The 12,211-nt window shown below is 37.9% G+C and overlaps 1 protein-coding gene across 22 annotated transcripts in view; it reads right to left on the reverse strand.

The window, feature by feature from the left end:
• Positions 1–4,570: 4,570 nt before the first annotated feature.
• Positions 4,571–12,211, reverse strand: part of Focad (focadhesin) — a 357,541-nt gene continuing 349,900 nt past the window's right edge. For all 22 annotated transcript variants that reach the window (XM_087183409.1, XM_087183408.1, XM_087183411.1 and 19 more), the window contains 4 exons: positions 11,083–11,180; positions 9,122–9,370; positions 6,875–6,950; positions 4,571–4,968 (listed from right to left, as the gene is read on the reverse strand). In XM_087183409.1, the coding sequence (XP_087039535.1) occupies positions 4,895–4,968; positions 6,875–6,950; positions 9,122–9,370; positions 11,083–11,180 (497 nt within the window). In that variant the 3' untranslated portion in view covers positions 4,571–4,894. The remainder of the gene's footprint in view (positions 4,969–6,874; positions 6,951–9,121; positions 9,371–11,082; positions 11,181–12,211) is intronic.

The following is a 12,211-nucleotide window of genomic DNA, read 5'->3' on the forward strand; positions in this document are numbered from 1 at the left end:
CATTAATTTTACCCCAACAGACTTAATTCATTCCTGCATCAACTCCAAAGTTGCATCACAGTATCATCTAAATCAGGTGAAGCCAGGCATGGTTATGCACATGTATAATTCTAGCACTCAGATAGCTAAGGCAGGAGAATCACCAGGAGTTGGAGGCCAGCCTGGGATACATAGTGAGTTCAGGCCAGCTTGAACTACATAGTGAGACCCTGTCTCAAAAAAAACCAAAATCAAATCAGGTAGGTGATAGTCAAGGTAAAATTAATCTTGAGGCAAAATTCCTTTCTAGCTATGAACCTATGAAGCCAAACACGTTATATGCTTCCAAAATATAGTACAGTGGTAGGATAGGCAAAGGATAGCCATTCCTATTTCAAAAGGGAGAAAGAGTGACAGGACTGCAGTAAGTCCAAAATTTAGCAAGGCAGACTCCACGACACCTTAAGGCTCAGGAATAATCCTCTTTGGCTGGATGTTATGCCTTCAGGACCCACTGAGTCAGAGTTCCTCTCCCTAGCTCTCTGTTTGGGCCCCTAGGGCTCCAGGAAGACCATCTGACCTGCTAAAACCAAGGTCATGGCTGCCTCTTGAAACAAGATGCAATCCTGATATCTTTAAGTCATCTTTAGAGTCATTCTTCCTTTGTCTTGAATAGTGTGCATTCATGGCCAAAAAACCATGGTCTTGTCCCATAAATTCCAAGAAGTCCAGTTGCCTTCATTTTGTTTCACCTCCATCTCCTCCAATTTATGTTCCTGCTGGAATTGCTAATTAGGTCTGTAGTTAATACCCATGTTAATCTTATTAGGTACTCTACCTGCTGCACCCGTTAAGTTTTCTTTTTATTATATGTTTTCCTAACTTTTGTAATGGGGCAGACTGAGCATTTTCCAAATCTTTAAATTCTGGTGAATTTTGGTTAATAATTGTCTTCCATCTACTCCTTGCTTATCCTCTTTCACTGTAAGCACTCAAAAGGAACCAAGCCACTCTTTTAACATTTTGCTTAGTGCTCTACTCAGCTATGTACCCAATTTCATTGCTCATAAGTTTTACCTTCCACCAAACACTAGAATATAAAACAATTCAGCTAGTTTCTTTGCCATTTATAACAAAGATCCCCTTTCTTCCAATTTCCAATAAAAGGTTCCTCATTTCCATCTGATGCCTCATCAGAATGACCTTTACTATCTTTATTTCTACCAACATTCTGTTCATGATGATTTATGCATTCTCTAAGAAGGAGGCTTTGTCTCCAGCTTTCCTCAATTCTTTATCGTCCTCAACAAAATCACCTTTATCTCTAAATGGCAATATCAGTTTCTTCTATCATACATCTTTAACACTTTTCTAGCTTCTACCCATTACTTCATTTCAAAGCTGCTTCTACATTTTTATGCATTGGCTACTGCAGCACCCCACTTCTTGATATCAATCGCTATTGTAGTTTTGGCTACTGTAACAAAATCCTATGAATACTATGACTTAGATAACAGACACGAGTTTCTCACAATTCTCAAGGCTGGGAAGTCCAATCTCAAGGTGTTCCCCACTTCAGTTCCTGGTGAGGCTCTAAGATAAGAACTGATTTTCCCTGAGGTTTGCAGATGGATGTCTTCTTGCTGTATCCCCACATGGTGGAGAAAGAAATCATCTCTTATGAGATCACTATTCCCATTCATGAGGGCTCCACCCCATACTACTTACTTCTCCAAAGCCCCACCCCAAATACAATCATTTCAAGAGAAGTAAACTTTTAGCAATTAACTTCAAAAAATGTTATTAATAGCCTCTTAGTTACCATGTACCCATCACATTACAAATAAAACACAAAGAAGTTTTAGGTGTTTGCATGGATCTCAAAATCTGTTTCAAATGTATACTTTCCAAGTTGAGAGTCAGAGTGTCTGGATACTTCTGAGAGCCAAAACAAGGCTTTAAGCCCACACATTAATTTGTTAGTATATTTCTGCGTGGTATTTATCTTGGCAACTTGTGTTATAAAAACTAGCAGAAGATGACTTTTAAGGAAAATTTCCTTTTGTATATACTTAGGAACATCTGGTATATAAAAAGAGACTTCTAGTTTCTGGAGAATAAACAAAAATATCTGGAGAAAATAATTTCTTACTTGAGATTAACAGATAACCAAAGTGGATGGTCTTATTCTTTCAGTGGCGGCCTATATCTTAGAATGTTTAGATATTACAATCTTTCAATTTTCAAATTTAGTCTAGAGGTTCCTATGAGCAGAAAAATCCTAAGACTCTTCCATTCAAGGCTGCCCAAAACAAAATATGGGGGGCTACGGAAGAGTGGTTAGAGATCCTTTTTTCAGTACTGGCAATTGAACCCAAGGCCTTTTCACTGAGCTACAATACCACCACCTAACCCATCCCTGTCCTCTTTTGAGACAAGTTCTTGCTAAGCTGCTAAATTGCCCAGGCTGGGTTTGAACTTGCACTTGTGATCACTTGCCTCAGACTCCCAGGGAACTGAAATTACAGGCATGTACCACCATGCCCAGGGAAATATCTTATTTCCTCCCTTTTGTACTCCTCTTGTCAAGGGCAGGAGGAGAGGCAGGCTTTGACAAGAAACTGGGCTGAAATGAACAATCTGAGTTTAGAAGTCCAGGCTGATTCTTTTTCCCTTCATTCACTTGGGCATTAGCAATCTGTCACTGCTGATTCAAGAATCGAAAAGGGTACTTTTTTTCAGTGTCTACTTCCTCTTCAGTCTTCTTTCTCCTAGCAACCAGTGTTTGCAAAGTCATCCAGGAACCTAAAGTCCTTCAGCCCATGAAGACCTACTGTAAACTTCCCAATTCCAGAGGCTTAGTAATATGAGGCAATGTTTTTTTTCTTTCTTTTTGTTTCTAAATCTGAGTGATCAAATCTACATTAAGCATTAAGATCCAAAGAAATAGCTTTGGATCTCAGGTTCTAGGACCTTGGTTCTAGGTGAAACTCTTCAATTTACTAGATGTGTTTACTCCATCTTAAAATAGAAAATACAGTGGTGCCTCGGTTTATGAACTTAGTTTGTTTTACAATTTTGGGGAAGACAGTTGCATTTGTGTTTGTGTGGGAAAGATGGCCATGGTCATGTTTGTCACCCAATGCGGAGTTCGTGAAAAGAAATGAAATTTTGCCAAATGCTTTTGTTTGTGAACAGAACTGTTTACAAACAGAAGCATTTGTGAACTGAGATATTACTTTATTCCTCCTTAGGGTATTGTTGCAAGAGTTAAGTCAATGTAAGCAAAAGTTTCTGATGAACTAATCTAATGGAAAATATTGGATGAATTTTAACCTCTAGCTGGTAAGAACATAAGAAAATGTATATGGGTGGGGAGTAGAGAGAAGCTGGCTTCTAGTGTAAATTTTTTACCTTTTTGTTTCCTTCAAATTCATTTCCCGCTAGCCTAACCTCTAAGAAAGTAATATATTTGGAAAACAAAACTAGTATAGCTGTTTTTAACCCAAGTGACAGGTACACTTGTTGACAACATGAAACCACAAGCCACATGGCAACACTAAAAGTCTCATGGTCCTTTTGAAGCACTAACTCTGTACTATGGCAATGATAGACACAGAGGCACATGATTTCATTGGTATAACTTTCCTTCCCAATAATCTCATACTTGTATGTATCAGTATGTTTAGAGGACTGATTAAAGACAGAGCCCTGATTAATGGCTATAGGAAGGAAGTTTAATTAGCAAACAGATAAAATTTAAAATGTTGGCTAAATCTCAAGCCATTGAGTCAAATGCAACTCTTGAGGATATTGTCGCAGACCTTTATTTACTTTAGACCACTAGTCACCCTGATTAAGAGATTTGTACTTATAAAAAAGATTGATCTTTAAAAGAAATATTTGTCATTTTTTGCCTGCCTAGTGCTCCACCAGATTTCTTCTGGGGAAACCCAGTTCAGGTGCTTTGGATGGGGCTGCCTATGCCCCTCTCTGCTCAGTGCCTTAGGAGTGGACTTATAACCCAGGCCTTGTCACTAAGAGTACTCCACCTTTCAGGGCCCAGATACTTGCTCAGACTTACAATGAAGTGACCCAGACTAAACCAGAATCCTTTCCACACTGTTCTGTCTACCTGTGGGAAAAGACACTTTTCCTTACCTTTGAGATTGCTGGCAGATATTTTGTCAACTATGTGGAGTGATTCTGAGAAGAACAAAATCTGAAAGTATCACTGGATTCACTGGACATAGCTGCACCTCCTAAGATCTACTCTTAAATCTTGATTTGAGAGTTAATATTGTTTTTTGGCTGAAGATGTTTTGAATTAACTTTGACTTGCATTCAAAAGAACAAAGAAAAGAAAATTATAGCTGTCATTAATGAATCTGACTTTACTAATATTCACTGTCATGGTTATTATTTAAATGTTACAGTACTTCCAAAAAGAGTGTCTTATCAATAGGAATAAAACTTGTCTCACTGAGTCAATGAATATTATTTTAGAGATTTCATAGAAAATAGATGAAAACATTTGCTTTTGTTGGTAAAACTTTCCCACTTGCCTTAAGACGAAACAAATCACATGGAAAAAACTCACAAGATTATTTTACTAGAATTTAAGGTACAGAAGATGATATAGTCAAATTTTCACAAAGAAAATCTTCATGTTGAACTCTGGTGAAAAAAGAAAATTCATGTTGCTGTTTCAGTCTCAACTGGCCAGGATACCAAAGAAATGTATACTTGCCCTGGCAATGTCAGTGCCATGCTGTCAGGAATATGGCCATCTTTTCATGACCCTTAACTCAGGATCAATGCCTCAACAAACCTGGACAGGAATTTTGAAAAATGTGTTCCATTTCTGTGGTTTGTCTCATTCAGCTGAGAACACTGCTGGCTACTGCACAACTGTTCACCAACCATACGCTCTGGTCCACACGGCTTTCTTCTTAAACTCTGAGAGAGTTCTCAAGGACAATAGGGTGGCTAAAGGGACAGAAACAGAGTACACTGTTGCATTTGCCAGAGCTGTGCTTGAAAAGTTCATTTTGATCAAAAAGGTGTCAGAACAGAGTCTGGCTTTTTTTCACCTGGCCAATCTTCAAGACTCATTCCCATCAAGACTTGGAAGAATTTTAATAGTAGAAAACTATTTTAAAGGTTTGGGAGTTTTAATGTTACCCTAAAACCAGTTATTGGCAAATTTTGCAGATTTCAAAATTGAAAACTGACCCTTCTGGGTTGCTGTGGATGTTTGTTTTGATGTGAGTGCTGATTACATGGATGTGTTCTCTTTGTAAAAATCTACTTAAGATGTGTGCTCTTTTCTATGTAAATATGATTATTTCCATTAAATGTTTAGAGCTAAAAAAACAAAAAAACAATCCTATAAAAAAGTTGAGTTCATGTGTTCAGTGGAGCAAGTGTGCCTGTGCTGAAGTTATTTGGACCTGCACTCAGGGGTCTATACTCTTTGTGATCTATTATCAGTCCTCTCAGGGATCAATCTAAAGTATAAAAATTCCATGAAATCCCTTTAGGTAATTTCTTATATATCTTATTTTAGAATATTAATATATACATATTTAGATGTTATTTAAATATAATGTGTGACATTTAAAATATAATGTGAATTTAAAATATCAGCGTTACACAGCAATTGTGTGTGACTCTAATAAGTTCATGACTGTTTAATCAAGTGAACATGTGCTTCCTTGAACCAAATGAATGCTTTCCTCATTGGTATCAGTTGTTAACTTTGTAACCTAACAGAGTATGTGTTTAGACCAACTGATGGTATTATGGATTATTCCAAACTCCCTGAGGCCAATAAACAGAGAAAGTCCTAACAGCAAGTCTCTAGAAATGGATCACATTCCAGATTCTCAATCAAGTTCACAATGGGGCACTGTTTTATCATCTAGATGCTTCCTCCCTACTTTGGAGAATCAGAACCAATGAATTCTTGCTTGTTTGGCAACTAAAAAATTATGCCACACTTAAAGTAAAATATGGGCCATCCTATGAATCTAGGCTGGTCAAATAAATTATTACAGAGTTGCCAACCTGAGCTAGACCTTTCAGGACACTATCTGACAGCATATCAGGGAGAGCAGCACCAGCCACTGGCTCCAGACCCCAACTCATGGATGACAAGCAGAAGCTATCTCAGGCTACAAGGCCAATGCCCAAATCATCATAATTTTCAGATGATCTTTCAAGTTTGAGGGTTCTACAGTCATAATAAAGTCAATAGGGAGGAATAAAAGACATTAAAACCATCTAAATGCCTGATGGTATGGGAAATGCCTAGTTTCCTTGCAAAATACAATGTAGTCATTAATACTAGTTATGAAGCAGGTACAGTAACAGGTCTAAATGTATAAAAATGTCAAAATAAAAAGGCAGTACTCAAGTTGTCTATGTGTATTTTATCAATTGTACATGATTATAAATATGTAAAAACAATGGTCATACAGTGCAAATACTTTTGTGGAAATTATCAAAATTGTCTTTGGAAAATGAGACTGGATTTTTCATTCCCATTCTTTTACTTCTCTGAATTTTCCTAATTTTAATCAAAATAATTACTGTTTAGATCTAAGTTAAATTTAAAGGCAATGGAACCTTTTTTAACCCCTTTTCTGGTTCAAAATGCCCATCAGTGGCCATGCAGACCACTGAGCTGAGGGAGGCTGAGCCTTTCAGGAACCAGTATCATGCATATGCCCTCTGCATCACAGATAGCAGTGGGTGATTTTCATCTACATTGGGCATGAAGCATGAAGTCATACCTTTTTTTATTTTTGGTACCCAGGATTGAACTCAGGACCTTGCGCTTGTGAGGCAGGTGGCGGAACCACCGATCTAAATCCCCACCCTGAAGTCATACCTTTCAACAGATCCCTGGACTTGGCAGAGAGAGCTTCTTTAGGACTTTCCATGATGCTGAATAGCCAATCAATGAACTAGAGTGAAAATGAACAATGTCAGTGAAGAAAATCCTACTATCGGCATGAGAGCAGTCAGTCCTTTGGGCCTATATCCATGCACAAAATTTTAATAGTCTTTAGGTAATTTTTGCCTGGGGTGGGGAGTAGAGATAAGACAGGGGCTGAGCACAAGATATGAACACAGTTCACATTTAGTCAAGACTCATAAAGTCTTAAAGCTTGCCCTGCTTAATATCATGAGACATGGAATATGTTTTAAGAGCAAGGAGACATGGGTGTGAGGGGTCCAACTGATTATCTCTAATCACTGTGAGGCCCGAGAGGATTATAGCCTTGCCTGAGTCTACTTCCAGTGACTAGCAGAGCCAAGATCTGAACCCAACTACAACTGGCTCCAAAGCCCCATATACTTTCTTCATTCTTTTTTTTTTTTTTTTTTTTTGGTACCGGGGATCGAACTCGGGTCCTAGCGCTTGAGCAGCAGGTGGCGAAAGCACTGAGCTAAATCCCCGGCCCTTTTTTTCATTCTTTTTTTTTAAAAAAACCTTTTTTTTTACTTTCTTGATCCTGTTGGTTTCATGTGCATTTGGGCCTACATACCTAGGCTGGGCAGTAAATACAGAACTCAACAAGCATAAGCTCCTGTTACTGAAACAAAATACATTTCTGTAGATGAGCAGAGTTTGAGCCCAAATGAATATGAAATAGAAGTTTAAATGCAAGAGAAGAGGCTTAAAATAATTTAGATAGAGCCAGGCGTGTTAACTGTGAATAAATCCTACGAATGAGGTAGAAACTCACGCATGAGTTTGACTGATATTCCCAGCATGGAGCCAAGATTGCTTTCAAATTAGCTACAGAGTAATTTCATCAATGACTGAATATTACCCATCTTGGGTCACTGAAAAACACATAACATCAGTGATGGGTATTAGCTATTCAGACAATGAAAGCTGAGTTGAAGAAAGCAAAACAGGTAGAAAATATTCCTAATAATATTCCTAATTCCTAATTCTTTGATGAAAAAAATTTTCCTTTTCAATTTTGTTTTATAATATCCTATTGGTAGGTGAATGAATCGAGCACTACAAATAATATAATTGGTGTAAGATGTCTCCACTGTAGTCCAAAGTGAACATGGTGCCTCAGTTCAGAAATAACATGCAGGGAGACCACATTTAAATTTATGTTGATTTGAAGTGGAACACAAAATATAAAACTTGGGGCAGCAATACTAGTGTTTATCGGATTTAAAGGGGGAAAGCATTTTATTTGGGCTACTCTGTGGAGTTATGTATAGCTAAACTGTAGGTTCACAGTTCAGAAATGTTTTTAAAGATTAATATTCAGCTTTAAAGATAAACAATAAAAAGTTAGTCTTAAGCTTTCACCCTCATAAAAAAATCCAGTTTTGACTAAATGGGATTCAAAAAAGAATCTTACAACCAACAGTATTAAAGTCAGGGCAAAGCCATATAATGAGAAGTCTGGGAAGCACAGTATTTTCACAAATTCTAGTAGCCTTGGAAGCCTCATATTAAAAAACCAAAAGGTATTTCCTACAGTTTGGGTTTTCCTAAGGGCATGGGTAATGATACTGGGCCTTTAAAAAACTCTGTTTGGCACCTGTCACAGCCAAGTGTCCTGACAAATACTTACAGGATGTCTGTGGGATGGATTGAACTACAGGGAACCTTAAATATGTACAAGAAGGCAGATGCTCCAGACCCACGTTTTCCCTGGGATGAGTTCCCAGGGCCACCACAGGCACTGCTGATTAGTATGTTAACAGCAGTGCTCTCTCCCACTGCTCATCACTTTATCCCACTTATCACATCATCTTGCATCTTCAATTTGCCTTCCTGTCCTTTCTTGGAGATTCTGAGCACAGACTCACTCATACTTTCATTCCCAGGATTAAGCGCCTATGCTCCCTGAATAAATACGTGGAAGTATGGGCTTTTTTCTCCATCCTACTCTTAGCTGCAAGCACACTGTTGCAGTTACCCTCACAGCTTGGGCTGGCCTCACTCTCTGAGACTCCACATCTGGCAGATATTTGGGCCTTAGTATTAAGCCCTGTGGTATGATTCAAGTTTCATTTAACTCACACCTCAATTCTATGGCAGGAAATGCTAAAGACAAAAGCCTGTCTACCCTGCTAAGCAAGTAGCTGCCAACCTCACCTTCTGGGTCTGTTCCTTCCAGAGCTCTTTCTGCAGCAGAAGCAGCATGCTATGGGGAAGGAGAGTGAGTGCCTCCTGCAGAGTGACCCTGGGGACTGTACTCATGCCAAGGAAGCTTGATGCTGGCCCACACTGGGCATTCTGATGCCATGGTAACCAACTGGCACTGAGGCCAAGGAGGAGTGGAGCCTCATGGTCTGCCCATGCCACCACTGCGGTGGCAAATATCAGCAACAGGAAGTCCAAAGCCTGTTATGGAAACAGAAGCAACATGGGATCATATATTTTAGTAATTTGAAGTGACACAGGTTCACAGACATGGTCCCCATCATGATGCAAAGGCATCTTCTCCTCTCCTACCCCTGCTCTGAAAGAGGAGCAGCACTGAACAGCAAACTCCATCGCATGCTCGTGAAGTGGCCTCTTAGGGCTTTGGATGGTTTTTCAGGTCCCCTTAGGTGAAGATGAAAGGTGCAACAGCTTCATTATTATTGCTCTCACATTTCTAGGAGAAGTATAATTTATTCCTTATCACACCAACATCCAAACATCCTGATTTTTTGATGCTTTCAAAGACATTAAGAAATTAATAAAGATATTTATTATTATATGGGCAAAACTAATATTTTAAAATATATATCATTTTATTTTTTTTTGAACAAGTCTCTCTTCGTGCATTTAAAAAAATCTGTCTGGGCTCCATCCACTTAGATTTTAGGCTCATCTACACACTCGTAAAAAAAAAAATCTAGTAACAGAAGTTCCTCTGAGTCGTTGAATTACTGTGATTTAAATTATATGTCTTTCTATTAATCCATATTCCCTATGTCTTTTAAGGTTTTTGTAAGGAAACAGAGAAAGTTAATAAAAACTGAGGAAGTCCAAAGAAAAAGGGGGAGATTATGCTAACTTAAAAAATGACACCTCAATCTCTTAAAATTCTACTCTGATGAATTAAATTTTAAAAAAAAATCTCAAAAAGACACAAAACTTTTCAGGAAAACTGGTAAGATTTTCAAAGAGCATCCCAGATTATGCAAATTTTACTCATTCATGAAGCATGCTTAAAGAAAAAAAAATTTTAACTAAAAATGCACAGCAGCCATTCAAAAAAATGGGAGTAGGAAAGAACCATCTTCCTTTTATTCATTAATCTTTTTTTTTTTCAAAACTCAGTACCAGAGCTTCTTACTTTTTTGGGTCATAGGTCATATTGTAGGTGTGGTGAGAACTCCTTTCCAATATGTGCACACATGCAGGTAAGCACTGGCACATATACAGTTTATTTGTATGCACTTCAAGAATCTTTCCATACATGGGCTACAGCAGAAGCCAAACTTGGTACCTTCACCTCCTTTATCGGATGAAGCTTAAGTGTAGAGGGCTTTGGGTTCCCTCTCTCCAGTGGCTATCCTTTTGGTTCTGCCTATCATGGACCATGTTTTGCAAAGAGCAGCCCCAGATGTCTCATGAACATGGTAAGAATGCCTGCTTCCTGTGGCAGAGAGTCATTGCCAGCATTTCTCAAAGATAACAGAAAGACAAGAAAGAGAAATTCCAGGTAGCATGCTATAGTTTGGATCCTGAATGTCCTTCCCAATGGCCACCTCCCCCTTGGGAGGTGGGAGCTCTTTTTGTCATTAAGGTTTGTCTCAAAGGGCATAGTGAGACCTAGCCCTTTTCTCTTTCTCTTTTGCTTTCTGGCTTTAAGGTGAGCAGTTTTGCACTATGATATACTCCTTCCACAATGCGACTAAATTAACAGGCTCAAAGTGACGGGGTCAACTGATTATGCTGAGAACCTCCAAACCTGTGAGCCAAAGCAAACCTTTCTTCTTTATAGGTTGATTACACTAGGCATTTGTTATAGCAATAGCAGGTTAACTAACACATAGCAACATACTGTCTTAATGTAAATTCTATGTTTTAAAGATACTATAAACTACTCCTCTAGATTGTACCTCTTCAAGCACCATGTTCTGAACAGATGTTGACTGGTAAGCAACATTTCTGATATAACCCATCAGTTCCAATAGCCACTCCATCCTCTTTAGCACACCTAAAATGAAAAGGATATTTTCTTACTAGATCATTATTTTGCTTTGAAATGTAAAACAGGTTAGTAATAACTATCATAACTGAGGCAGAACACCTGGTGAGGATTCCATTGGACAGTTTTAAGTTCTCTTGCAATGCCTGAGACTTATGATTGCCTGTGAGAGAGTTGAGATCTTTCATATCAGGTAACAGAATTTGGACTTTATTCCCAAATGGGAAAGGGATCAAGAGATGGAGGGAAAGGGGAAGGAAGGGAGAGGAAGGGGATGAAAAAAGGAATTAAGATGTGTTATACACATGTGCCAACTCTACACAAGGAATAAAAATGTCATGTACTACAAACATGTACTAATAAAAAATAAATTTAAAAAGTGAATCTATTCTTTATGCTTCCCTGCTCACTAGTGATAAATTATATTTATTGGAGCTTCTCTCTCAACATTAAACACATTATGAGAAATACAACATACTAACTAGCCAGTAATGTTGAATTTGGGTAGTTAGCTGTTTTTATAGACCTTCTTTGCTAATGTTCCAAATTTATGCCAAAATTACAGAGGAAACCTATCCTAAAAATATACAAAAAAACCAAAAACAAAAACAGCCATTGTAGGGTAACTGGTGAAGAAACATCAACATAAATATTGATTTTGTCACTTAAAAATTTTTTTCAAATAGGGATTCCCAGAACAGTAAAGACTTCTCAGGAAGATTTATAAAATTTAGAGAAGAAAATGATAATTAGATTTAAAAGTTGGCTAGTTAGAACCAAAGGCAACCTTAAATTGTTTCAGTTTATTGCAAGTATCTTCAAGGTTATTTGGAAACAACTGCTAGATTTCTTCCTGGTAAATATCCTTTGGATTTAAAATAAAAAATTCAGTTTTTCACTGCAGGTTCATTTTCAGTGGGGAGGCATTAATGTAGATATGAGAAAACTGTCTTAATTGCCAAGATGAGAATAAAAATTTCTTATATAGTCTTATAGAATATTACAATTATGTTTGTCCATTTTCCCTCAAAACCACACAG

This window comes from Heterocephalus glaber, unplaced genomic scaffold (assembly GCF_053883595.1).
Source record: "Heterocephalus glaber isolate CG9 unplaced genomic scaffold, H.glaber_assembly_v1.0 deba00001481, whole genome shotgun sequence".
NCBI classification, from domain to species: Eukaryota; Metazoa; Chordata; class Mammalia; order Rodentia; family Bathyergidae; genus Heterocephalus; species Heterocephalus glaber.